At 33.8% G+C, this 27,449-nt stretch overlaps 5 protein-coding genes across 6 annotated transcripts; 1 reads left to right on the forward strand and 4 right to left on the reverse strand.

Annotated features, from left to right (window-relative positions):
• Positions 1-1,782: 1,782 nt before the first annotated feature.
• On the reverse strand, positions 1,783-3,391 carry LOC123197288 (gibberellin 20-oxidase-like protein). The gene is made up of 2 exons (XM_044611512.1): positions 3,019-3,391; positions 1,783-2,519 (listed from the first exon to the last, which is right to left on the reverse strand). Exons 1-2 carry the CDS (start codon positions 3,372-3,374, stop codon positions 1,919-1,921), a joined length of 957 nt encoding a protein of 318 aa, XP_044467447.1. The 5' UTR covers positions 3,375-3,391; the 3' UTR covers positions 1,783-1,918.
• Positions 3,392-8,454: 5,063 nt separating this feature from the next.
• Positions 8,455-15,724, forward strand: LOC123197287 (8-amino-7-oxononanoate synthase). The gene is made up of 11 exons (XM_044611511.1): positions 8,455-8,812; positions 9,262-9,404; positions 9,502-9,609; positions 11,012-11,250; positions 11,353-11,394; positions 12,314-12,401; positions 12,978-13,111; positions 13,764-13,852; positions 14,229-14,379; positions 14,468-14,536; positions 15,363-15,724. The coding sequence occupies exons 1-11, from the start codon at positions 8,554-8,556 to the stop codon at positions 15,487-15,489; spliced, it is 1,449 nt and encodes a 482-aa protein (XP_044467446.1). The 5' UTR covers positions 8,455-8,553; the 3' UTR covers positions 15,490-15,724.
• Positions 15,725-16,623: 899 nt separating this feature from the next.
• LOC123198071 (protein DYAD-like) lies at positions 16,624-18,959 on the reverse strand. Its single transcript, XM_044612643.1, has 5 exons — positions 18,235-18,959; positions 18,020-18,137; positions 17,850-17,933; positions 16,929-17,612; positions 16,624-16,812 (listed from the first exon to the last, which is right to left on the reverse strand). The coding sequence occupies exons 1-5, from the start codon at positions 18,957-18,959 to the stop codon at positions 16,624-16,626; spliced, it is 1,800 nt and encodes a 599-aa protein (XP_044468578.1).
• Positions 18,960-20,296: 1,337 nt separating this feature from the next.
• LOC123197570 (quinone oxidoreductase 1-like) lies at positions 20,297-23,752 on the reverse strand. 2 transcript variants are annotated; one of them, XM_044611889.1, is made up of 5 exons: positions 23,516-23,752; positions 23,132-23,273; positions 22,443-22,669; positions 21,583-21,840; positions 20,297-20,860 (listed from the first exon to the last, which is right to left on the reverse strand). In XM_044611889.1, exons 1-5 carry the CDS (start codon positions 23,738-23,740, stop codon positions 20,606-20,608), a joined length of 1,107 nt encoding a protein of 368 aa, XP_044467824.1. In that variant the 5' UTR covers positions 23,741-23,752; the 3' UTR covers positions 20,297-20,605. The 2 variants fall into 2 exon arrangements, with proteins under 2 accessions (XP_044467824.1, XP_044467825.1); XM_044611890.1 differs by having other exon boundaries at positions 20,297-20,917.
• Positions 23,753-25,211: 1,459 nt separating this feature from the next.
• Positions 25,212-27,258, reverse strand: LOC123197656 (expansin-B15-like). Its single transcript, XM_044611997.1, has 4 exons — positions 27,063-27,258; positions 26,866-26,978; positions 25,793-25,986; positions 25,212-25,709 (listed from the first exon to the last, which is right to left on the reverse strand). Exons 1-4 carry the CDS (start codon positions 27,220-27,222, stop codon positions 25,379-25,381), a joined length of 798 nt encoding a protein of 265 aa, XP_044467932.1. The 5' UTR covers positions 27,223-27,258; the 3' UTR covers positions 25,212-25,378.
• Between the last annotated feature and the right edge of the window lie 191 nt (positions 27,259-27,449).

Raw genomic sequence — 27,449 nt, forward strand, 5'->3', positions numbered from 1 at the left:
AAGTTATAATCCAACAATATTACAAAAACTCAGTGGTACAGACATAAAAAAATAGAGATAGGATGTATTTTTTAAGGAATAAGTTAAAAAATAAGATTGTCTTATTTCTGTCAGTGTTATTGAATGAATAATTGAACATTAATTTTAAACAAAGGTAGAGAGGAGAAGTTGAATTAACTGTAAAAAAAATGGTGAGAAACTTATAAACAATTGCCTTATTTCGTCTGTGTTAAGTATAATTAGGAATATATTTGAATATAAAATTGTAAATTATAATATATAATAATAGGGTATAAAATTATAAATTCATCAAATCCTAAAATTTTTCTTTTAAAAGTCAAGGAGGGTTACTTGGTCTTGCTTGACCCCCACTCCACCTTGATTACAACCAATTATAGCATTCCATTAAGGCCAAAGGACTATTTCCCATGTAAGTTTTAACTCAATTTCAAAAATATATCCATAATAATTTAAAAATTCAAGTATCTACTTATAGGTTTATTTTTATTAGAATTTTCAGTTATAAATAAGGTAAAATTGTTATTTATTATTGAATCCTAAAAATTTATATCATTTTCTTCAATTAGTTTAGAAAACTAACAATTTCCTCTATGATTAAGTTTTAAAAAATTTACTTTTTCTCCTTACTTCTAGGTTTCATCTCCGATGGCTTAGGGAATTCGATCGTTAATCTTCTCCGAAGAAATTTGTCCAACGATCTTCTTAGATAAATGTTGACCCTTTACATCCATATTGGAAAGATATGATGAAGGACAATGTTTTTTTTTTATCTGGACAACGTGTGTCATCTGAACAACACGACTAAGCGTTGTCCTTCATCGGGTCTTCTAGATTCAGATGTCGAATGTTATCCTTCGTGGTGGTGCATGATCAACCTTTGCGGCTAGATCTGAAAGATGGGTAAAAAGCGTCAACCAAAATGGTGGTGACCAACGAAAGGAAACAAACTTTAGGGTGAAATATTAACTTTTCAAATTTTGAGGATAGAAGTGAAGTATTAGTTTTTAAAACCTGGAGAGGAAATGATATTAACTGTTAGAGTTTTAGTATTTAGTGATAAAATAACCACTTTATCCTTATTTATAACTGAAAATTTTAACAAAAAATAACTTATAAATAAGTGTTTAAATTTTTAAACTTTCACAAAATATACTTTTGTGATTGAGTTAAAATTTGGATAAAAAATAGTTTCGTGGCCTACCACTAATTTTTCAGCCAAGGCTTTGTGGCCTGCCATAATCACTTAATCATTTATTTTCTCACTGTCATTCCTTTTTTCAAATAAAAAAAAAAAACAATTCCTTGGATTTTCTTATTTATTTGGAATTTATATTTAATGTAGATATTATCCATTTTAAAAATAAAATATTATTTGCTCAAATCCACATGAACGAATTGTTTTATTAAAAAATACTTTTACTATATTATCAATGTGGCTAAATATCTTTAATTTTATAAAACAGAATCTAGAGCAAATTATAAACATTACCATTCGAAAATATTTTCTTTTCAATGATCTCCCACACACTAAGAATCTTGGTTGGGTTGAGCAGAAGTTGCAATGCAATAGGACGTTAATCAAACTTCTTAATTCTCAAGTTTAAACTCAAACTCAAACTTGTTTGAACTGAACTCGTTTTGAATTTGTTCAAACCAAATTTGTTTGGCTAGGCTTCAGCTCTAATATTAATTTATACACAGAATTCTATTAAATAAGCAGTGATGAAAGGGGAACAAAATTAAGAGATTATCACATGTATATGGTGAATGATAATGATTTATTCACAGCCACACATTTTGAAGCCTAATTCATGAACAAATGCAAAGCAAGTCGCTGGAAATATACATAACAAGAACTTGTCAAACCCCCAAACATCACTTCTTCTTCATCTCTTGGTTATGAATTAATCCCTGCAAAGTGTTTAACTGTAAAACCCACCTTCTCAAACTTCCCTTTCTCGCTGCTCTCTCTAAATCTCAAGTAATCCATGCATATAAACTCCTTGTACACCCTCGTATCTTCTTCTCCAACAACTTCATCCGGGGCTGAAATATTTTTCTCATCTTCAAAACACCAAAAAAAGGCCAAAGAAAATCTATTGGCTTTACGTTTTAGCATAACTCTATGTTCAGACGATCTGAGTTTCCCATTGCTCCATGCGTGCATCAAATCTCCAATGTTGACAACGAGAGTGTCTTCACATGGGTTTATATCCATCCATTTTCCTTCTTTAGATCTCACTTGAAGCCCTCCAATCTCGTCTTGATAAACTATTGTTACACAGCTCATGTCTGTGTGCATTCCGAGCCCTTCGACTTGTTTTTCTTCCTCACTTTCCGGAGGTGAGTAGTTGATTATTCTCAAGTAACCATGGCACTTACTGAATTCAGTTTCGTAGAATTTTTTCTGGAAATCTTCCCCTAAGCTCATTAGAACAATTTGTACTATTGTTTTTGATAGCTCGGTCATCTTCGCTCCATACTCCTTCAATGTCTCACTGCCAGCAAAATCAAAAGATTAGTTGGAGATTAAACTCCTGCCATTGGTAACCTAAATCAGTCTAAACTAAATTGTAAAACACAAGGTTTGGTCAGAAGATGGTTTTCTTCCTATACCAATTGTAAGTAGGGATGGCAACGGGCTAGGTAGGGACTGAATGCCGTAATCCCTGTTTCCGTCCCCGTAAGGAAAATCTTCCCTTGTCCTTATCCTGTCTTGTCCTGATACGATAATTACGAGAAATCCCAGTCCTCTTCCCGCAAAAAAAACATATTCCATCTCCATCTCCATTTGTATTAAAAAATCCCCTTTTCATTTAGAAAAGAACGGGCGAATAACCCATTTTGCAAGCCAAAATTGTTAAACCGACTTATAAAAAGATGGTCTCCAAGCGATTATTAACCCATATGCCGAGCTATTCTATAATGATATGGGAACCAAATAGCTCAATATGCGATGATAAAAAGTGATCAGAAAACTGTATAACATGCTTTTACCTGAAGTCCGGACCTGGTTCCTTGAGGAGAGCCTCCACAGAAATCTGGGCAGAAGAGGAAAACTCGGGTCCAGAGACTCGAAAACTCTCGAAGAAAGGGGAGGCAATGAAGTGTGGAGTGTAAGTTTTAATGGATGAAAAGGGCCCAACCTTGAGTTTGGTTTCATAAGGGAGGTTGAAGAGATGATTTGAGAGGGAATGAAGTTTCCTGTAAAGATTTTTGGAGACTCCATGGTTGGTGATATAGAAGAAACCCCATTCTTTGCAGGCTGCAGATAGAGCGGAGAGGTCGGAGGGGCTCAAAGGCTGAGAAACATCAAGAACAGGAAGTTCCACGGTAGTCTGAGATTCAGCCATTAATTATTTTGTCAAGATATGAAACTGATGGGTGGTTTGTTCAGTTGGGATGTGTTGGCTTTTATAGGTAGTTGGCTACCTGAAATTTCTTAGAAGTACTAGGGAGTGAAAAGAAAAGCAGAAAAAGAAACAAGAATTAGTTGTGCCAATAAACAGAAACACATGCTCACCAAACCAGATGAAATTACAAATAAAATTAAGGCCAAAACCCAAGGTTTAGTATAATTTAAAATTCTCATCCGCGAAGTTTCAAAAATGTAAATACTCACTTGTTATTCAATTTCTGTTAAAATTCTCATCTTTTCCATTGACAAAGAGACGATAATGAGAATTTAAAAAAAAGTTAGATAACAGAGAGAGGTATTTTAGTTTTTGAAACTTCGTAGGCAAAGGTTTGGAATTACACTAAACCTTGGGTGGGAAAAAGTTTTTTGACCTAAAATTAATTACAATTACAGTGGCATCTCTGAATTGATTCGTTATTTTATTTTGAGTGAGTTTACACAGTTGTCAGTCACAACTCCAAAAAGCCAATTATGTGAAAGGGGTTATCAATGTAGGCTGTATAGTTTATGAAGGTCAACGGAAACAGCTGGTTTTTCTTCAAAGAAGGTTGCTTAATTTGCAAGCAGATGCGCAGCAACAGGCAGGAATGATGGAGTTGTGCTGGTCATCTGTACTTTGCCTAACTTTGTTGAGTTCAATGTGTTGACTATCTATATCACCATGTCAAACAAACATCAAATTTTATGAACTAGCCAACCTTCCTTGTTCTGAGAAAAGAAAAAACCAGTCTATCCTATAGGTTAGACAAAAATTCAGAGAGATATGGATGCTGCAGCTATCCCTTAATACAGTGTATGACAGCTGAAGCTTGAGGCAATAATGAATATGGTTGCTGCTAGTTCCGTACCAATTTGACATTGATATTATTAGCAGAAAACTAAGCACAGCATAGAAGAACTAAGATTGTTGAACGGAGATATCCTGCAAACATATATACATTAAGGCAAATGATAATAAACAATGTCATGCGTATTTATTTTAAGTATATAAATAAATACATATATAATATATCATTATGTGATTAAGTTTTATTTTATTCTTAATTCAAAATTATCTAATGAGTACACATAGTTTTATTGATTAGGAATCAATATGAAATAATGTTGAAGACATGCCATGGTAGAAAACATATGCGAGGAAAATATCGATATTGGAATGACTCTTGGATGCCAAGCCTGCAGACTTTCCAATGGAATCCAAGCATCATTCAACTAAAGATATATGAGATCTAATTGAAGATGCAAGTCAATATCGATGATTTGTAGGACAGTTACTATACCTCATTATCACAAGACTAGATATAACTTATCCAAAACAAGTTGCACATTTTATCCTAAGCTACTTGAAGCGGGCATTAGGTCAAGAAATTTTTTTACCCTAATCCAATTCTTTCCAACTAATTGTGTACAACGACTTTAACTAGGCTAATTGTCCAAAGACACGTAGGAGCACTACATGTTATATTATTTTCCCTGGATGTAGTCATATTTCTTGAAGTCCAAGAAAAAACCCATATGTAGATGGCATATGCAAATTGAGATTGACAATGGTAGAATGAATTCAGACGATAGACATGCCATGTGACTTGATTAAACAAACTGAAGGAGAAGAAGAGGATCCATTAATACTGCATATTAATTAATTTCAAAAACAACAAGTTGTTGATGCAAATATATATATTGTCTATAAATGTTTGGCAAAGTTGGAGGCAAGGCTACAAGTACAGGCAATGTGAGAAGCTTCGTAATAGTACCAATAGATATAAGAAAATGCATGATGAAGAAAAAGAATTGTGCACCATTAATGAGTTTGCTTTTATGTGGAGATTGATGCACAAGATTTAGCAGTTTGCTGCAAGAAATTAATTATTCAAATACATGAAAAACTATGGGCTTTGACTTTGATGAACATAACATTTGATCATAACTAAAATATAAAAAATAAAAAATCGAACTTTCCTGCAAATGAATTATAAACTGGCCTTCTTTAAATGATATTTTACAAGAGTCATGTTGACATCTATGGCTGTGTATTCTCCCTTTTTGATAAATTGAGCAAGGTGGGCTAGAGAGTGGCCTTGCAATTCACTGCACATCCTTCCTGAGTGAACACATATCTAGTAAAAGATTTTTTTTTTTTCTTAATCAAAATCCCTTGTAACCTGTCAAGCTGTCACTGCTCCCACCATGCTCTGATGCACATCTACGGCGTTTATCAACTGTCAAAGTATTCACTTTATAGAGATGATAATTTTGATTTGATTTTACGGTCTTTGATCTTCTTAAACCTTAACAGAAAAGAGATTCTTCGATAAAAACAGAGATCAAAATAGAAATAAGGATAAAAAATATCTTTGCAATCAGGGATGCATCGAGGATAAGGATACATATATCTCTTTCTCACCCCTTTATATTAAAATCTTTGTTTAAAATATTAATATATCCTTATAATTTTAAATTATTTATATTTTTATTATGCATACTAATGTGTTTAATTAATAATATTTATGACATTTGAAATAATAGATTATTTTAATTTTAATTAATTTTGTCATTTATTATATTTATGTTATATTTAGAGGGTACGAGTAGGGGATCTTTACTTGTAGGGTTGAGGTCAAGAACGAAGAGAAAATTTTTCTTCATAGATAAAAAACTGAAAATTATTTTTATCCCCCGTAACGAGGATAAGCTCCCCGCTACCATCCCTACCATTTCACAACATCCTATTGTTTACTTAAAAAAAAAAAAAAGTCTTTAACACGAGTAAAATCAATTGTAAAAAGTTTGTTGGTCTTCGTTAAAGGGTTTTAATAACAGCGAAATCTCATCATTCTCTCATTGTTATAACTTCATTAAAAACTATTATCAATAGGAAAAAATATCCTACTGTTGATATAGATAACGGAAGTTATATATTTTATCATTAAAAATAATAATAACAATAAATATTTTTATCGTTAAAACAATATTTGTGGTCTTCAAAATATTAACAACAACAACAAATATTATTGTCATTATAACAATATTTGCTAAACACAATATTAATGATGTATATTTTCGTCATTATAATAATAATTATCAATCATTAAATATAATATCAATAATAAATATTTTTTTGATTACAATAATAATAATTGATTATTAAATATAATATTAACGATAAATATTCTCATCGTTATAGATTTACTAGTCATTAAATGCAATATTAACGGATTTATTATTATAAGTAAATTTATCAATAATGAATATTTCTATTATTATAAATAAAATTATTAATTACTCATTGATTGATATTGTTATCACAATAGTTCTATTTATTGATCATTAAAATATTAATAAAAGTTTCGTTAATATGATAAGAGGAATATTGATAATTGCAAGAGCAAAAGAGCACAAAAAATTTATATGGAAACCCAAAATTGGGAAAACCACAAGAGAAAATGAGGAAATAAGTATACTTAAGTTTAATTAACCCAAGAGAAGAGATTGAATGCTTTCTTTGATATCAATTGCAGAAACTGTAGACCCTAGCCACTCAGCTCCTCTTGTTAAACCCTAAAATATGAGGCAATTCTCATATAAATACGTAATGAAATGATTGATTCATTCGATAAGACGCTCTTCTTAGAACTCTAAGTTATGGCTAGGGGTGGATATGAATCAAACTGAGTTTGAACACTTTTTTATTTAAGTTTAATTTAGATAAAAATAAAAAATAATTTGAGTCAACATTAATGATAGTTCAAATTCGGTTCGAATTTAATTCGAATTTATAACTTAAATTTATGATTTAGATATATGGTTTAAATTCGTAATTTGAATTCATACCTCACTGACAAAACAATATAATGTAATAATTATTTAATATAATTTGTATTGAATTATAAGTCAAGTTTGAATTAAATCGAGTCATCTATTCAATTTGTGAGGTTAATCGAACGAAACTCTTTATAGCTTAATTCAACTCTGTTTTAAAATGAATCAAACCTCTTAACTCAAATTCAGTTTATATTCAAAATAAATGAATTTGAATCAAATTAAACTAACTTTTAAATCTAAACTAGCTTTTGAATCTAAATTAACTCAATTTGAATTTACCCATAATTGGCCACTCGAACGAGTAACAAGATCTTTTCTTTAGCCGTTTCTTATTTTGTCAAAAATTGATGTTTTAGGTGAAACCCCATAGAAACACTAGAGCGCTTGTTCTAATACTAGAACTCGCGCGTTCTTTGTATGCTTGGAACATTACATATTGTTAAATATTATAAAATTACAAGACCCACCTTGTAATTTTTATTACTGACAAAACCCCATATTGTTCTTCATATTTTCCCAATTTCGAATTTTCAAACAAAATCTTTTTTTCGATTTCAACCTTTAATACTTTTCAACATTATTATTTGAAAATAAAATATAGTAAAATTTCATTCCGATATAATTCAAGAATTTTTGTTATTTGGTTATAAAGATAAAAATAAAATTAAAAAAAAAAATTCAATCTGAGAGCTCTTACTTAACAAGTTCCTAAAACACTAGAGGGTTTGATCTATAAGAAAAGAAAGTTTGAGAGCACTGCTGACCAAAGCTTACAAAATGTGCAATGTGACTTACAAAAAAAATTAAAAATTCTAAAACTCTAAAACATAAATCAATAATATAGAGAATCGATTTGTTAAAATATACCAATTAACTTTTTAAAAATTTACAAAGCATAGTCTAGGGGTCTTGGGTCGTGTCCTAAGCCTTACCTGTCACGAGCGGATATGGCCGGTAAGCACGACACATCCCATAAGCACGATGAGTATAAATATTAATCATATAATTAAAATTATTAAACGAAAATGTACAGATAATTATTTAGACAAAATGGTGACAACCTAGAATACAAGTCAAACATGACAAAGTCAGAAAATTTGACTCCACTTACCCATACCCATACCCGATATCGACTCAACTAGCAGCCAGCTACCCACTGGGTGTTTGGGCACATGTTCAACACTACTAAATATTAAAAGCTGCCAACTCCAACTACTCCGCATCTGTATCTCATAACCTCCTCTGTCCTCTGTTCTACTTGCATTCGTTCTTCATTCAACGCATTTTTACAAATGGAGAAGAGCTTGTGTAAGTGGGACAACTGGGTCGCAGCAGCACTGTCAAAGCTCGAAACTTTGAAAGTGCTTCGTTCTCTAAGGCCCATTTACGTTTCCTCCCATGAACTGCAAAAAGAAAATCCTCGACCCGTCGAAGAACGTGACGATGATTACGAGGTGTTCGATAAAATGCAACCCCGGGATCGATCTGCCGTTGAAATAGCAATCTCTGACTCTACATTTCACAGATGGCTGCATGACATTCCTAGTTCTGGTACTTTTCTCTCTTTCTTTGTGTTATATTGATTGGATTAATGACGTTTCTTACATGGTTTTGCTTCTTTTGACAAAAACTTTGTTAGGGATAAAATTGCAACGTACCAAACAGAATATTAATTGCTTTCATGTGTACTTCTTCCATACACATAATACTGCACCATTGGTTTGGGTTGTATAGTATAATTTTATTAAAAATAATGAAAAAAATACTCTGTGATTAAAATATACCCGAGATATATGATATTCGTTATAGTTTTGCAGATGCTACACTAAAATTTGGCTTACCAAACATTGTCTTACTGGCGAATGATACAAGTACTAGTGTAGCTCCTTGAATTTTCTTGGACAGGGCTATTGACAAGATGAATGGAGACATAGCTTACTACTTTATTAGATACTTAACAGTTTTATTTGATGCTCAACAGTTTCTTTTTGGATTTTCAGGAGATGAGATTGTCTGCAGTGATTGGAAAGTAAATGATACGGCTACTACGAGCTCCAGGGAGTTCAAGAAGCTACTTCTTTTCTCTGGAAATGATTATTTGGGACTGAGTTCACATCCCACAATTGCGAAGGCTGCTGCAAAGGTTAGGTTCTTAATTTATGTTACTTCACCAGAAGCTTATGCCTTATTAATTTCATTTATTTTTGAGGCCCAATTTTTTTATCTGTACTTATGATTAGGCAGCACTAGAGCATGGAATGGGCCCTAGGGGCTCTGCTTTAATCTGTGGATACACCAATTACCATCGGTTACTAGAGTCATCCTTGGCAGATTTAAAGAAGAAGGAGGTATAATCTTTGCATCGAATCTTATGATTTTTTTTTTTTCAATTTGTTTGCATGCTTTTTACTTTATAATAGAGCCATTTTGCTTGACTGGAGCAAATAAACTTGACATTATAAGAGTGAACACAACACATCTAATGAAACAGGTTGTTTAAAGATACTGATTGAGGGTACATTTGGAGGGTCCATAAGATGCAATTTAAGGGGGCTCTTGTTGATGGAACTTGTGTTTTAGCTAATGATTATCTGTGTAACTTTGCATTATGATGAGATTCCAGATCCACGCACAATGCGCCCTTCTGCTCGGAAGTTTTTTGGAATCAAAATCAATTACTTATTTTTATCATCGACAGTTTAAAGTTGTAACAATGTACTATGAGGCACAATTGGAATAGAATTTCTTATTGAATATTGTTCAACAAATTCAATTCAATTATTACAGACCCCTCTATTGCATTACTAAATTGATAAGCAACATAACACTCGTCTATGAACCCCAATTCTCAGTGACGCCGGAACGCCACAAAGACCATACCAGCTTTCCCAGGGCTGGTCCCTCCTTATTTTCCTAACTGATTTTCCCCCCCTTTTCCTGGCCCCTTCTCTTCCATTATAACAGCCTTCTCCCGCTCTTCCTTGCTGCCTCTCCCCTGAGCTGCCACGTCAGACTTGAGTGTAATGGTGGACCCCACCTTCTGTTGGAAAGATGCTGCTCTCCCCTTGATTTGATGTGGAACCGGTGTGTGCACCTCTGAACACTCTCCTACTGATTGCATAACTTCAGAATGACCCTTATCAACTATGTTACTCTTAACCTGGTACATCTTCATTATCCTTCTTGAGTCATCTCCATTTGTCCCTCCTGCTCTCTTCCTATCCTTCTTCCTCACGTATACCTGAGCCCTAACACATTATCTGATACAAGAAACTTTTACTGCCCATGCCCATGTAACAGATTTTAAAAATGAAGTTGTTTATGTTCCTATGCATATTAGTTCTGTGGGAAAATTTTTGTTTAGTTGGATCTGTTTGGGCATCATCTCTAAAGTTTTCTGATTATTTCTCTTATCTTTATAATCCTAGATTATGAAGGGTTTTTGGTTTAATTTTATACTAATGGCATTGATGTTTGGGTTGTCATAGCTTTTTTGAGCCGTTCAATCTATGTATATATCTTTTTGTGATCCTTTTGATGGATCTTATTCTTTGTGGACAACTTATTCACCTTTTTATTATTATTTCAATCGTTGAAATTGATACCTTTCTTCTCAAATGGAAAAAAATATTATTAGTTTTGTGATTTCTTGGAGCTGAAGTCTCTACTGAATTGTTTTCATTCGGCTTCTAAAAGTTTTACTACATTAATCTGAAACTGATGCTGTCTTTGTCCCAATTTATGCTCTAGGATTGTCTTCTTTGTCCCACAGGATTTGCAGCCAATATGGCTGTGATGGTAGCAATTGGAAGCATTGCCTCTCTCTTGGCTGCAGGTGATAAACCTTTGAAAAATGAAAAAGTTGCCATATTTTCTGATGCACTAAACCATGCATCAATAATTGATGGTATTTGTCTTGCTGAGAGAACAAAAAGTGTAGAACTTTTTATCTATAAACACTGTGACATGTCCCACCTCAAGGCACTGTTGTAAGCGTTTCACTTCTCTCATGAAGTATTTGATGTATTAGGTTTCGTTCCATTTTTTATTCACATTGTTCTTATCACTGTAATGGGTTTGTTTTATGACAGATCAAGTTGCACAATGAAGAAAAAAGTTGTTGTGACTGACAGGTAGTCATATTCTCTGAACTGCTTCTTTAATACCATAGCTTTTGTGCTCCCCTTGTTTAGATAACTGGAGAGATAAATAAGAGTTCTTGGTCACAAACATTCAGGTCTAATGATTTTTCTAGGATATTGTTCTTTTTTTCTTTACTCAATACTTTTTGTCCATACACTGGGCAGCTATATAGCAACAAGATTTATCATTGGATCAGACAGAATTAAATTCGAATGGTCACCCATTTAATCCCACTACTAGATTGCTTAAAAATATATTTTAGATATTTGTAGGACCCAAGGGAGGGCTAAAGGAAACGTGGAAGGATGGTATTACAGACTTTAGCTTATTTAGTTCTCTGGCAGGGAAGTGTTAGGTGGGTGTTTGGATCTCCAGGATAGTAATGTGTGGATCAAGCAGCCACAAGGTTTAAGCATGATTCTATTAAATACTATTCCATTTAGTTCCATAATATTCTAGTGCCCTTGACTTGGGGCTCTCTTAGTTTGAAGGTGGCAGTAACAAGGCTGATAATTGTGAACCTTGCCATGTGGTGCAGAGTCTGTGTCGACCAACAGCTTCATTTTTATTTCAAACTTTCCTGCTGTAATTTCATATTAAGTTTAATCATCTAATAAGACTGGAAACTTCAACTACATGGCTGAACCATCTATGAGTGTAATTTACCTTGGTTATTTTACATCTTGTCTAGGAACCTTACTGGTCAGTGGTTTACAGTCCTCTGAGTGATTTGGAAATATTTGCTAGGTTTTTTGATAATTATACCATATGTTGACAGATATGCTGATCTTACTATGTTTATATATATCATTTTATGTATTAATATATGGTTTTACTGATGAAAATTTTGATGTTTTGACTTCTCACTATTCGTTTTCTGGACAATGTGCTTAATTCTTCTTTCTGCAGCTTGTTTAGTATGGATGGAGACTTTGCACCAATGGTTGAGCTTGTGCAGCTTCGCAAGAAGTATGGTTTTTTGTTAGTCTTAGATGATGTAAGTTGCCTTGATGGTCAAGTGTTCAACACTATTTATATATTTATTTATTTTGGTTAAACTTATTTAAACTTTTTTAACTTCCAGTGTTGAGTTACATAATATAGACTTTTTTACTCGACCAAGAGGTTAGGGGTACAACACTCCCCAAAGCACCTACTTGGATACATGCATAAGTTTCAAAACTCATGAACAGTTAAGAAAGGTTGGGGAATTTCTAGGCATAATCGAAAATGTTCAAGTATTTAAAACTTGAAGCAAACTGTCATCTGTTAGTCTTTTACATGACACTTGTTGAGGAATTAGACTATAAACTTGTTTATTTCTTGCACACTTTAAGCTTTTAAATTTATGCCACATTAAAAGGTCTAATATTTCAGTTTTCAAAAATTATGCTAATTAAATTCATTCCTTTTGTAAATCATTTTTCAATTGATATAATAATTTCCTCTCCCATATTTTAAAGTTTGTCCAAAATTTTGTATAGAAAGGGCAAGATGGTATCTTTTTCTTCATAAATTTGCTGCAAGTCTGTGCTAACACTGAGTAAGAATTCCTATTTCTGACTATTTTTAGGCTCATGGAACATTTGTCTGTGGAAAAAGTGGTGGGGGAGTGGCTGAGGAATTTAATTGTGAAAGAGATGTAGACATATGTGTTGGCACTTTGAGTAAGGCAGCAGGTTGTCACGGTGGTTTCATAGCATGCAGGTAATTAAATGCACCTGACCCTTATTGCTCTGGTAAGAACAGGAAGCAAAACAATTCCCTTTTATTGAGCATTTTCTCTCAAATGTAGGCCTGCAACAAGGTTATTTTTTTCACTTCAATAGATTCCCTTCCAAATTTTTCTTTGATTTTCCCCTTTTGGTGATTGAAGCATTGCTGCACATATTGTCTCTGGGTCTACAAACATCTTTGTTAAATTGTTACAAAACATGTGCAATAAAAATGCTTATAAAAGGTTCCTTGACTTCTCACAATTTAAGTTTACATGTTTCCATTGTTGACATTTTAGCAGAAGCAGAAGCAATTGTATTTTGAGAGTAGAAGTATTGAAGGTCTTCATGGAATCTAGGATGATGGAATGTAATTCATTTCTTTTTACCAAACAATAAAAGATATCTACATTTAAAATTTTGGTTTTATTTGCCTCTCCGCTGATTGATAAAGCTAATTTTTTCTCAGTGGGACATAGCTTTAAAGTTATTTAGTTTCACACAAAATAGGTACTCATGCATTTAATGATTCCATTTTCATGCTTGCTATATACAGATTATCTTGTTGCATTAATACTGTATTTATATGATGATGTGTCAAGATATGTATATTACTTACAGCTACTATGAATATTTCTATACAGCAAAAGGTGGAAGCAGCTCATACAGTCTAGAGGCCGTTCTTTTATATTTTCAACTTCAGCACCAATACCGATTGCTGCTTCTTCACATGGTAAATAACAATATTGTTCCTTTGGTTGATTTAAAGAAAATTAGTGGCATAAAATTTCTAGGTTTATCTTAGTTAGTTTCCCTTTGCACTTGTGTAATGTAATTAGTTGTTTTAAAAGGTAAAGCAATGGCATGATGAATTGTCATGGTTATAACCAAGGGAGTTGAATAGTTATTCCAAATTGAGTTTGGTTCGGAGGCAGGAAATGTTGCATGAAGAGTCTGTTTGTGGTACAATTGCCCTTACAAAATGGTAAATAAAAATGAATTTATGTTGCAAGAAATGCATTTCATCATGCCTCATGGGCATCTTTTGCTTCTAGTCATTACAACTTGTGGTATCTTCTGTTGTTGACAAAGCAAGTATGACTTAGCAGCTGCTGTTATTGTGGCAAAAAAGGAAACATGGCGTAGAAAGGCTATCTGGGATCGGGTGCAAGACTTCCAGGCTCTTACTGGAATCCGAATCTCAAGTCCTATTATTTCTCTTATTGTAGGGAGTGAAGAGAAGGCCCTCCTAGCTAGCAGGTATCTCTCTCTCTCTCGGCTCTTTCTTATCTGCATGCTTAAAGTCATGGCTGCAACAGCTTCATACTGTTTCAATTTTATGGAGCAGGCATCTCTTAGAATCTGGTTTCCATGTGACTGCCATTAGACCACCAACTGTCCCTACCAACTCTTGCAGGTTTGTTGCAGTTCCTTCATAACTCTGTCTTTCTCAGGGTTAGCTTGTCTAATTAGTTTCAGTTGCATGTGTCTTTCTGACTTTCCTATAATGTTCTTGCTCGTATGGTATGGGTTTATTTCCCGAGTGTTTCTGCTAATTTGCCTAAACTGTGGTGTGGATAACTTAATATATGTACAACAGTTATGGTTTGCCAGTAGCTGAACCAAATCCTGTAACTAATGCATGATGGAAATGTTTTGTTTTCTTAACTTGTAATGATACATGTAGCTTTCTAACATATCCAAAACATTTGTGGCTAAACATTATACTGCAGATTCCTTTAGTCTCCTGTTTCACACCACTGAACTACCCGGCAATTTCTTGAGTCAAAATAGATTTATCTAGTGTTCCGTTTAGCAAACTTGTTTATCCACCAACATACCACAAACTGAACATAAAACTAGCATTAGAAATTATGCAATTCTAAATATTGGGAACACTGGTAGAAGACCGAGAACTTTCATAGGATTTTACTTCCAAGTTGATTGGGTCAACTTAAGCTAGTGTCTCTAACCATTGTCGGTTTTGTTCTAGTATTTATGTATTGAAATGTTGTACTGACGACTCTAAAGGTCAGCAAAACAGGTGAAGTATTAAAACTTTCATGGTGAAATATTAGAACTTTCAAGGTAAAGTTTGCATTTCTATCATACATATGAAACTTTGACTTTAACTCGTGTAGTGGCTGTGGATTCAGTTATTGTGTTCCAGGTTTATTCGTCCAACAAATATGGAGGGATAAAGAAAATATTGTATTGACCCTATATTTCTTTTACTTTCTCAGGTTACGAGTAACTCTAACTGCAGTTCATACGACAGATGATATAAAGAAGTTCGCAACTGCACTCTCTCGTATCATCAACCTTCAAGACATTTCCAGCCATACTTCAAATTTATATTCTAAGCTATAGAGTTTGATTATTTTTTCTGGGTTACATTGCTTCTGTGTAATCTGTAATTCAAGGAGACTCAAGTAGATGGTGGGCTTCACCCCTACCCACATCCTTTTGTATTTAAAATAGGAAGAGATCCATTCAGTTTCCGTATGACGTAATTAAGAATGGTGGATCTAAGCTTCAAGTCATACTTTTAAGTTAATCAATATTTTGAGCATTTGAATAAAAAATTCTTTATGATTTCAATTTAGATATTGGACTTACCATCATCAAATTGCATATCATATCATGTATTAAATATCTAATTTTTCGTATCATAGATCAAATGATATGATACATCTTTATAAAATAAAATAATAAAAAAGATTTAAAAATTAAATTTAAGGTTTTTTTTGTTATACTTTTCATTTTGTTTTACATTTCAAAGGTTAAAATTATCTTATCAAATTATATAGAAATAGAATTTATAATTAAACTTTATAATACAAAATAAATTATACAATAAAAAAACATAACTATGTAATTATATATTAAATAATTATCGGTACGATAAGCTATTTTAAATTTAATTTAATTTATCCAATTTAGTTAAAAAATATTTATCGATCAAATATTATTAATTTTATTGAAATATATTATATTAATTTTTAATATATCTTAAAAGACAGCATCATTTTATTTTTTAATATATAACGCAGATAGCCATGATTGAAGTTAGGTTTCTCTTGAACAAACATGGCTCAGTTAGAATCATTTTACAAGATTTCTGAGGCGTTGAGCTAACTAATAAATTCCACAGGCTTTAGTCAAGTAACGATGGATGCCTTCATAACTATTGGAAACTTGCATAAATTCTAATTTCAACTAAAAATAATCGTAATTAATTCCGATTGAGTCATTTATTCACAAAGTCACTAATCAACCAAAAAAAAAAAAAAAATTGCTTTCTATTCTTTGCAATAATTTGCTATATAATCCAAATAAACAAATTACCCTTTAAACTTTTTCAAGAATAAGATCAAAGTTCTTCAATTAAAAACCATCTTGTATGCATGTTACCTGTAAATACAAGAGTGCAGATTATCATTCTTTCCTTGTTAAAACACCATTTATAAACTAGGTTATGATGATGACGATGATAATAAATGTTCAACCCCGTTTATGCAAAGTTGGATTGGGAGTAGCAAAAGCTAACCAAGTCCCAACTACCTTGGACAAGCAAGAAGATGATGAAGTTGAGCATCCCCTTCTCTTCTGCTCAGACTTCATTAACCTTTCCTTTCTTTCACCTTCCAGAGTTAATTGCCTCGTACCACCCTCCTGTTTTTCAGCTTGCAACTGGAACAAAAAGCAAGGCAGTTTTATTATATCATCCTCAATGCATAGCAGAAAAGAAAAGAATGATGAGTGATGAATATGAAATTTGAGACAGCCGGTGAAGTTATTATACATACACATGAAACAGCAGTAGTGGAAGGCTCATTTAGGTTGCTGGGAACCACATTGAGGTTAATCAGAGAAGTTTTGGTTTTGGTCGTGATGCTAACAGCAGTAGTGGTATTTTTCACGAACTGGGTTGTGGTGGCTCCAGGAGGTAGAGACTGATTAGTCAAAGTGACAGCAATGGGGCGCCTCTCAGGTAGTGGCTTCACAAGGGATATTGAATGCTTTCCCATTTGGGGAAGGCCGGAAGAGAGTAGGAGGTGGTGTGGTGAGGTGGAGGACGAAGAGACTGAGGGAGGTGTTGGGACCATAACAAGGTCTTCAATAGGGACCACTTCCTTAGCCTGATCAGGAGACATTATTGCCATGTCTGGCCACAGAAAGCTCCCCTGGGGCCTGCATATCCTGAAGCCGCTCTTTAGTCTTTCTATTTTTGCGGCTTTGTCTTCTGCTGTTATTGCTTTTGTTGCTGCTGCAGGTGATATTGTTGCTGTCTTGCCTCCTGCCCTTTTTTTGTCATCTTCATTTGAAACGTTTGCTGTTTGTTTCATTTTTTGCTCCAATTCTTCTGTCTTTTTCCCATTTTCTGAAAATGATGATGATGGCATTGTTGATCCCATTTGTAGTAACGATACTGGGGTTGCTTCTGCTTTGTTTGCGTCCTCCACTGATGATTTTAGCTTCTCCATTAGGACCTGCACGATCACCATTTATTTAAGCCATATCTGGAATTTATTACAGCTTTAAACAGTGACTGAAACACCATAAATAACTAATCATCACTAAAATATTAACTAATCCATTGTAAATCATGCCCTGCACTTATTAATGCAGTATTGATTGCCACGTTTCCAATTAGCGGACAAAGCAGATAAGCATACCAGAAATTCAAGGAAACTGAGTAATTGAAGGTTTAATAATGGAATACGTACCTCCATTCCACAAAGAGAATGTGAAACTTCCATCATTTGTTCCTCAATCTTAGCTTTCTTATTCATCAAATCAGTATACATCTCCTGCTAAAGCAATCCAACAAACACCTAAAGAGTTAGAACAAAAATTCTCTTAGGATCAATTCCAGTGTTCACTGTTAATCATTTACCTTCAATGGAAGTAACAAGCTGTCATGATCAAAGTTCTGACTCGTAATACAAGAAGTTGGAGTGTTCACTATAGCCCCATCATCCTCTTGCTTCTTTAATAAGAGCTGCTGCATGTCCCTGGAGATTTTCAAACGAAACACACATATATTAGAGTATTTTTTTCAAAATCAATTTATTTTAAGGATTAACAAGGTGCAGGCAGGCACGTAGTAACCTTTCCATTTTGGCGAGGGCTTCCTTGAGGCGCTTGAACTCCATAGCACAAACAGGATCCTGAGTCGGATTATCACCAGGACTCCAACCAGGCGGTGGAGTCCAATAAGGATCGTCAACTCCGGCCTCTTTCCGAATATTAACCAAATCAGCGCTCTCCAACCAGTACTCCATTGCTCCGTCAGCGTTATGCCTCCTTCGAAACCTCTCTTTTCCCCCAGGAGCTACCTTCCCCGCCATGTGTTTCAACAAATGATCCAACAGACCGGTATCGCCGATCAGTCTCCTCGCCTCCGATCTTAACGCCGGCCTCAATATCGGCTTCCCAAACACCGCTTCTTTCTCTTTCATTATCTTCAACATGTTCACCTCTGCCATTTTATACCTCTCTTTCGACCATCTATAACTTAAGTTGTTCGTCCCTTTCTTCTTCTTCTTCCTCTTGTCGTAGCCAACAGTAAACACGTGCGTCGCACGCTTTCTCTTCCGATTCTCATTCATCTCCTCACCCAACCGATCAAACTTCACATCTTCTTCATCATTTCGCAGGAACTGAACTTTCTTCCTGCTCGCCCAGTTGAGCATCCCTCTACTCTTAAGCTCAGTCCAGCAACGCCCGTTCTTGGAAGGTTCGAACAAGACGTTGTCGTTTTGAGGTGATAAGACTGTATCATTATGAAGTAGTAGTAGTTCTTCCTCCGGTTCCATGGTGTACTTCTGGGGCATCTTGGCCCTGAGTTGCTGTTCAATGTTAGTGTTTCTCCAGTGCCCAGCTGAAGAGTGATAAGATAAACGTAAAATCTGTTAGTACAAATTGTTGGGATCAGTCCTTGTCTGCCCAGAGCAACCATTTTGCGGCGTCGTTTTAATTTGCATCATTTTCCTGTAACTGAATATTCAGTTTGAGTGAGTGCATCGGCATGCAAAGCAAATATTAGTTATGATTAATGCCTACAATGTCTACCCAGCCCGCACGTAAAACTGAAACACAAGACGCGCGTGGGAAAAGTAACAGAATGCAGAGTGTGACTCTGTGCGAGTGAGACCGAGGGAGGATGGGGCAATGGGTCGGCAAGCATTTTCAGAACAGTAAATAATATGAACAAATTTTGTGTATAAATAATAATAATAATAATAATAATAATGTATTATAATATAACTATATATTATTTTATTATAATTTTTAATTATTTAATTATATAATAATATATTATTATTTACACATAAAATTATATACAAAAATAATACTTCTTTTCAAAAACCGCAATTTTAAAAAGTCAATTTGATCTTTATCTTCCACTTGAAATTTGAATTTTATTTTATGTCAAAAAGTATTATTATTATTATTATTATATATAGCTATAGGCCTGGAAATTAGGGTAAACAAGTAAATATGGAGGTTATGAAGACGGTTAAATTCGAATCGAATTAATTTGATTTTGAAAATTAGCTTAGTTCAATTTAACTCAATTCGAACTTATTTAATTTGAATTAAAATCAAAAGACTTAACTCATTTTTCTAAACCAAACTGAATTTGAGTTAAAAAAATATTCTATTCAAATTCATGGTCTGAATTAGTAGTTTCTATTATTTAGATAAAACATATCATTTTGTTTATAAATCATAAACTCGAATTACGAATTCGAGTCATAAATTTAAACTAAAATAAACTATGAATTTGAGTCATCGATTCAAACTATGAATTTAAACCGAACTCAAATCAAAACAAAAAAAATTTTATTTAAACCGAACTCAATTCACCTTTAAATTTGACTTGACAAACTCGAGTCAAACTTAAATCAAACTATTTTTCATTCGAACCAAACTCAAACTAAAAAGTACTCCAACACGATTCAATATGTATCTACCCCTAGCTTTGTAACATACGATTTTAAGCACTCAGCTTCAGAAACTGGACTCATTTTGACTAGATGTATGTATTAAATTTACACATGAAATATATCACACTTGCACATATATTTAGTAATAGATTACTATTGAATGTTATTTAACTAAAATCAGTTGCATAAAAATAACAATAAAACTATATGCACAACTTTTATGCATAAATTATAACGTGTCTCCTTGTGATTGGATATCCGTTTATCTTTAATTTTTAACTATTTAATCATATAATAACACATGATTGTTTGTACACATAATATTACTTTAAAAACAATAGCAGTCTTTCATCTTCTTTATTTACAAGCACACTCCATACTGCTACCAAAAGCACTGTACCAATATAACTTCTCATGCTGGCTGACCCTGTATGTTTATTGGTATGGATCTCTGCATACATAACAAGCCTCACATAACACTAGACCAAACAGCCTATCTATTCTACCAAGATGAAACAAACTGCTCACACTCATGGTATCAGCACCACTGATCCAGATGTTTTTCGGCTCTCCAGGTCGGCATGTGCCTCTGCTGCTTGTGACAAAGGATATGTATGATTTACTCGAACCCACAAGACACCTGATGCAACATTGGCAAATACCTCCTCAGCGGTTTCCAGCAGCTCATCCCGAGTTGTTGTGTATTGCATGAGAGAAGGCCTCGTTAAGAACAATGATTTTGGCGCCAGTGCCAATAAGGGAACTGGATCCGGTGTACCAGAAGACTGTCCAAAACTCACCATGTAACGCCGAAGCCTTAAGCATAGATGTAAAAGAACTGACTCCCAACAAATTGAAGTGTAAGAAATTAGCAGACCTATTAAAACCAACAACCTTCAGATCAACCAAAACTCTTAATCAATCAACTTGGATAAATGTGGGTTGCATTTCAGCAACATTTTATTAAACCAACTTCATTATTGATTCAACTTCTTTTATACAATTAATTAGTTTTAGCTTGTAGATCAAAATAACTTTCAAACTGGAAAAATCCCTCATTTTGTCCTCAAGTGGATACACCAACTTTTTAGCTGTTTAAATTCCAATTCAACTGTCCTAACACTGTGGAAGGAAGCCAGCAATCAAATGTAAGGGAGTCAAGGTGAATAAAAATAAAATGAGGGTTACTAATAATAATGAAATCTAGGGTGTCAATGTAATATATTAAGGGTTTTATTGATATTTCGCAAATACAAAATTAAAAAAATAAAATTCGAGGTCAAGGATAGTCAACTGCCCCTATCTAGCACCGTCTATGCCCAACACAGATACACTCTAGGCCCTAATATAAGCTGACATGAAAAACACACTGAAAACTATGAGCATCATTTGAGTGTTTATAAGGAGAAGTCAAGGTATTGCTACTGCAGCTCACTCTATTCTATACAATACTACTTCCCATTCATTCAACCATCCATACATAAGAGGGGGAATAAAGTCACGTTACCTGAAAGGTGTCTTTCCCAACAGAGTCGTAGACAATGTCGAGCCCATTGCCTGATGTTATCTCGTTAACACAGGCAACAAAATCCTCATCCTTGTAAACAATAACATGGTGACATCCATCGTCCTTGGCTTGAGCAGCCTTCTCTTTAGTTGAGATGGTGCCAATAACAGTTGCACCCAGAGCATTTGCCCATTGGCATAACAGAGATCCAACCCCACCAGCTGCAGCATGAACAAGAATTGTGTGTCCACGCTCAACCTGTGTATATTAAAAGAGAACCACATTCTTTTCACTAATGGAGTGAAGAAAGAAGGATCAATCTATGCTACCAGGTCAGCATGATATCACAACAAACATGCAATATTATTATAAAATTTACTATAATAATGGAAATTTGAAGATAAATAATAGCACATTCATGACAATGGCATTTTATTTGGACAGTCTTTCATAAATAGAATGCTCGTATGCCATACTTTTCTGTTTATGCTAGCCATAAAGACGACCAACTCAACGATGACTTATAATCAAAACTTTTCCCAATATGGTTATATTAGCTTAAAATTAATACATCAATTATTTTCCTTCAGACATAATTTTATAGCTCTCTTTTTTAACTCTTTATAAGTGAACACACAGTATGTGGCTCATTTTGCACACATTTAGAACAATAACTTTGACATTTAAAATCATTGATAAAATGTCCAAGCATTAATCCACTTGATCCGAGCAGGAATTCTTGAAAAATAACTACCAAAACCAGTTTTCTGAATCATATTAATTTTCTGGTCCATAACTATTTCGTACCCTGATAGTGGAACTTGGAAGTGTATATGCTCCAAGATGCACATGCTACATACCTTGAAGCAACGGCGAAGTAGATACTGAGCCGTCATACCCTTAAGCATGACAGAAGCTGCAATAACAGGTGAAATAGAAGAAGGAAGGGGAAACACTTTGTCTGCAGGAAGGACCTGCTTCTCAGAATATGAACCCATTGCACTACCAGCATGAGTCACAATATCCCCAACTTTCGTGCCAGTAATTCCAGGGCCCACAGCAATTACTTCCCCTACAGCCTCCACACCTGCAAAAGAGAAACAAAAATCATTTAATAAATGCTGTATGAGAAAATGTTTTGGCACCCTCGCTTGCCAAGCAGGTATGCTTAATCTGACATCTCAAAAAACGCAGGTACCTAAATTAACTCAGATCAAATATAGAAAGTAGCTTCCAATGCCAAAACATAAAGCCAACTGAATGTGGCAGTAGTTTAGACAAGATCACATATAAAATGATGCTTTAAGAACATGATCAAATTTCAAAAGAGATATCAGACATTATTCATAATCTTCTAGCAATTATTACACATTGCATCTTCCAATAACTTACACATCACTTACAGTCTACTGAGAAGAAAATAACAAGGGCCATGCCATACTCAACACAACTAGAACAATGCATCTAATTAGCAACTACAGTTAAAATAATTAGGTGTCATCCTTTGTTGAAAATGGAAACTATGAAATATTAAAGAACAGAGACACACCCGGGGTGAGGGGCATTGTAGCAGCCTTATAAACGCCTTTCCGAAAGTAAACATCGATGAAATTAAGGCCAATTGCTTTGTTTCTCAAGCGAATCTCACCTTCAACAGGCTCCCCTATTTCTACATCCTCCCACTTCAGAACCTGCTCAATACTCAACATTAAGAATACTAAAATAAGAACCGTTGTAGCCCAGATACTAATGTTTCATTTCTAAAAATTAATCTGCAAAATTATACGTTTCCCACATAGCATTCACGGTAAATTTATAAGAATTTCATTTCAAGGTAGTATAATACAATAAAACAATCATAAATTGGTAACACCAATAGAAAAGTAGAAATGGGTTTCACAAATTGATGAGGAAATAACAACAGACAACCAAACTCAGGTCCGCCAAGTTGATGAACCCTGATGGGTTTGACCATATTTGATATTGGTGATGCAGAATAGGCGGCAAGTGCTTTCACTATAGAATGTTTAAGTGAGAAGAGTAGCGGAGAGTGTTTGATGTTGGCGGTGAAAACGGAGCAATTGTGTAGAAAGAAAAGAGTTGACTTTGATTGAAACGGTGTGGAGAAGAAGCCAAATGTGATACTTGATATTCTCATTTCTCTTATTTGTTGGGTTTTTTTAATCAATTATTTATAAAATAAAAAATACCGATTCCGGATTGCACGCAAATTTGTTAGCGGCAATGGAGCCATTGCAAATCTAGAAGTCGAAAATCACATGTTGGTTAAGAACAAGGTTGTCCTCGCTAAGGACAGGGTCGCAATCGCCGACTAGGAGTGTTGCAATGCCGCTGTTTCCGCATACGTTATTTTCATGGCAACATGGGGGGCCTTGCGAGGCCACTATTGCAACCATCATTGTACAAGAAGTAAAGAAACACCCACCGCAGAGGCTAGTGGCCGTGAAATTCACACAAGAACAGCCAATAGATCCAACATGTACAATACCGAATGAAATGGCATGATCACCATGAAAGTTGCAAGCCACGGCTTGGACTGTAATAGGGAAACTAGCCTAGGTTGCATGACATAGTAACATAGTTTAAATGATAGGGTTTTGCGGCAACATGGTTGCCAAGACGGGGAGGGCCAATGGAGGGAAATGATGATTTGGATGAGTAATATTATGTGTATTTACTGTGTATATATAAATTTGTACATACTTATGTATATTATGATGTGATTAGATGTTACTTTATCTTAAATTTAAAATCACTCAATCACGTTATGACATCTATAAGTGTGTATAGATTTATATACCTAATATAGATACACATAATTTTATCGGATTTGAATTCCCATTAATGGGAGAGTTTTATTTACCAATGATTAATATCATGTATATATATTTTTTATATACAATTTAAGTACATACCTATTTATATCATCATATAATTATATATTATTTTATTATTAATTTAAAATCATTAAATATATACAAAATAAGTTTGCATGGTTTTTTGATTAAAAAATTTAGTTAATATAAAACTGATGCTTAGAAGGGTAAAAATTATTAAAAAATTTTAATATATTATCTTAATATCCTGATGGCTAAAATGGTATTTTGACAACCAATTTTTTATGTGAAACGGTTAATTTTTGTATAATGATCGAAAATAAAAATATCATATTTGTCAAAGATAAAAATATTGAATTCAATTGGTTGACAATAGATTCAAGAGAAAAATAAGTCGAAGGAGACTATTAGTGATAAAGAAAGAGAGATCGTAACCTAAACTGATCGTAAGAGAATGATGGATTAAAAATAAAATTTTATAGAGAAAAATATGATTTTTTAAAAATTAATCTTAAAAAAAGTTATTAATTTTTTAAACTAAGAATAAAAATGAACTAAAATTTTACTATTATTAATATATTACTGATTAAATAATTATTTTATTCTTAAAACTAATTAATTTTAATATCCCCATACGATAGCTTGGGTTCTCTAAAATTAATAGGTACCATTTAAAGTTTTCAACAAACCATGTGTGGGAATAAGTCGTTTGGCTTAATTTTGTGGGATAGGATGATTCTCAGTAGAATATAAAATTGTTAAATGGAGATATTAATTAATAATACTACACGTGCTTATTATTTCTTTAAACTTCAAACTCACATCATTCACACGTGCTAAATATTTGTTAATACAAGCACCTCAACATTACGACAACTTCTCCATAATTTCGGCTTGTGGGTGCTCTATTCTGACCTATTCAAAACCTCAGACTCATTTCATACCGCGTAATTAACCACTGATCTGTAAGTACCTCCGGCCGTCCATCCTTGAGGAATCACGTTTTCTGCCACCAGTGTCTTCCCCGAATACTCCGACGTCAATTTAATCGAGAACGGCGCATGTAATTCTGAACCCGCATCCAGCTTCCAAACCGCTCCCCACGACTGTGCCATGCTTCTCCATTCTCCCCCTGAACCCTCCTTCAAATCAACTGCTGCAAGATCTCCATCTCCCTCTTCAAACTCCACCACCACCGCAAAGTAGTTCGGATTTGACCCCTGGTCCACATGGAAGACGATTGATTTTCCTGCATAATCACATGCAACCCTGCAAAATTGGATTGAATTTTGAGTAACCGATTTAACCTAATTAATGAATATATGTGTTTATAGGGTTGAATTTATAGTTACCGTGCATATTGGATTTGTAGTACTCCGGCATCACGAAGTTTTTGCTCCTGACCGGAAAGTGCCATGGAGCCGAAAGCGGTGCCGCTGAGGTCGAAATGTGCAGAATCGGTGGCACAAGGGCCTCCGGGGCAAGAGTCTGTTATCACTACCCTCACTGGCTTCCCCGAGCATGAAGGGTTTTCGGTACACTTCACCTGCTCATTACAGATAATGTTATTATTAATTCGTCAACATTGTCATATAAATTTATCATTATGCTTAAAAGATTTAATAAAATTAAGATAAGGTTTTACGCATAAATAATATTTTTCATCTAAAATTAAATTCTATTAATAAAATAACAATAATATAAGAAAATTATCATTTTATTTTACTATATCATTTTTAAAATATCATATAATCTTAAATTAACAAAAATTAAAATTAACTTTATAAATATCTAAAACTATATAAAATATCTCCCACTTTCTTTTCCTTTCACCTTTGCCCTTTCTTCTTCTCTCTCTATTGACAGGGAAGTTTTTGTCATATAATCATGTATGAAGATAAAATAAAATTTTTTAATATTTTAAATGTCTTTATAAATTTTTCAAAGGGTTATTAAAAAATTTAAAATTTTTTAGGATTTATTTGAAAATTTTGAAATATTAGTTTATTTTTTAATAATTTTAAAAATAACAATTACTTCGTTAAAGAATTGTATAAAATATAACAAAGTCTTTTAAAAATTAAATTACCATACTCAAAATATTTAAATATAATAAATAGTTATTATTTTTTATTTTTAAAAATTAATTGATAATAAAAATAATATTTTACCCATATGCATGTAAAGGTGTCTTTAAATGTTATTTATTTTTTTAGAAAATAAAATAGAAGATAATAAACGCTTTTTGTGAAACACGTGTCATTCCATTTTCAGAAAAAACACAGAGACGTCTCTTGCATCTAACAATATGACTTTTAGTTTTTACTATATAATATATTTACTGTATATACAGAATTTGAGTACAAACAAAATTATACAGAGTGATGTGGTACATACAGTATCACCCGTTAATTATATCATATACCTGATAACAGGCACCACATTCCTTTCCGGAATCATACAGACTTGGGCCAACGGCAGTGACAAGAGAATTGAAAGGACTCTGAGACACAGCACTGCCATACCCGCAAGCACCTCCTGCATGCATGCATGTAAACATTTGAATAACTCATTTCCTCAACAACAAATAGTACGCAGGAAACACAGATGTATAAACATTACCGTCGCTTCCGGCACCGTCAGGGCTGCCATACCAGGTGGCGCCGGCGGGCGACCACTGAGTTCCAGTGGTTGACAGGGTCAAATGTCTTGGGTGGAAGCAAGAACAAAGCTCCAAATAACAAAAGAAAGCTGCCAAATAGTAAAGGAATGAACTTGCCATTTTCAGAAACAACTTAGATTATGAAGAACTGCAGTTTGGTCTAGCTGTGATGATTAATCGGGAAAATTGGTGGTATTTATAGAAGCATAAGCATGTGCGAAGTAGCCATCAATCCATGTAATCACAATTTTTTTCAATAATTTGTAATTAATCAAGGCTAATCTCTTCATTATCCCTGCTTTAATTAAGCCATGTGAGTCTTTGTCTTGACGTCTAAATTTGACGTT

This window comes from Mangifera indica, chromosome 15 (assembly GCF_011075055.1).
Source record: "Mangifera indica cultivar Alphonso chromosome 15, CATAS_Mindica_2.1, whole genome shotgun sequence".
NCBI lineage: Eukaryota > Viridiplantae > Streptophyta > Magnoliopsida > Sapindales > Anacardiaceae > Mangifera > Mangifera indica.

What these genes read in the sequence shown, in the direction of transcription:
- LOC123197288 (XM_044611512.1), bottom strand. Translation starts at nt 3,374, where the DNA reads ATGGCTGAATCTCAGACTACCGTGGAACTTCCTGTTCTTGATGTTTCT. An exon ending in GAACCAGGTCCGGACTTCAG is followed by an intron (nt 2,520 to 3,018) that starts GTAAAAGCATGT and finishes TTTTGCTGGCAG; the next exon opens with TGAGACATTGAAGGAGTATG.
- LOC123197287 (XM_044611511.1), top strand. Translation starts at nt 8,554, where the DNA reads ATGGAGAAGAGCTTGTGTAAGTGGGACAACTGGGTCGCAGCAGCACTG. An exon ending in TTGCGAAGGCTGCTGCAAAG is followed by an intron (nt 9,405 to 9,501) that starts GTTAGGTTCTTA and finishes ACTTATGATTAG; the next exon opens with GCAGCACTAGAGCATGGAAT. An exon ending in TCCCACCTCAAGGCACTGTT is followed by an intron (nt 11,251 to 11,352) that starts GTAAGCGTTTCA and finishes GTTTTATGACAG; the next exon opens with ATCAAGTTGCACAATGAAGA.
- LOC123198071 (XM_044612643.1), bottom strand. Translation starts at nt 18,959, where the DNA reads ATGCCCCAGAAGTACACCATGGAACCGGAGGAAGAACTACTACTACTT. An exon ending in GCCCTCGCCAAAATGGAAAG is followed by an intron (nt 18,138 to 18,234) that starts GTTACTACGTGC and finishes GAAAATCTCCAG; the next exon opens with GGACATGCAGCAGCTCTTAT. An exon ending in GCTTGTTACTTCCATTGAAG is followed by an intron (nt 17,934 to 18,019) that starts GTAAATGATTAA and finishes TTGCTTTAGCAG; the next exon opens with GAGATGTATACTGATTTGAT.
- LOC123197570 (XM_044611890.1), bottom strand. Translation starts at nt 23,740, where the DNA reads ATGAGAATATCAAGTATCACATTTGGCTTCTTCTCCACACCGTTTCAA. An exon ending in ATCAACTTGGCGGACCTGAG is followed by an intron (nt 23,274 to 23,515) that starts TTTGGTTGTCTG and finishes AGTATTGAGCAG; the next exon opens with GTTCTGAAGTGGGAGGATGT. An exon ending in TTGGGAAAGACACCTTTCAG is followed by an intron (nt 20,918 to 21,582) that starts GTAACGTGACTT and finishes ATTTGTTGGGAG; the next exon opens with TCAGTTCTTTTACATCTATG.
- LOC123197656 (XM_044611997.1), bottom strand. Translation starts at nt 27,222, where the DNA reads ATGGCAAGTTCATTCCTTTACTATTTGGCAGCTTTCTTTTGTTATTTG. An exon ending in TGACGGTGCCGGAAGCGACG is followed by an intron (nt 26,979 to 27,062) that starts GTAATGTTTATA and finishes GCATGCATGCAG; the next exon opens with GAGGTGCTTGCGGGTATGGC. An exon ending in CTACAAATCCAATATGCACG is followed by an intron (nt 25,710 to 25,792) that starts GTAACTATAAAT and finishes CCAATTTTGCAG; the next exon opens with GGTTGCATGTGATTATGCAG.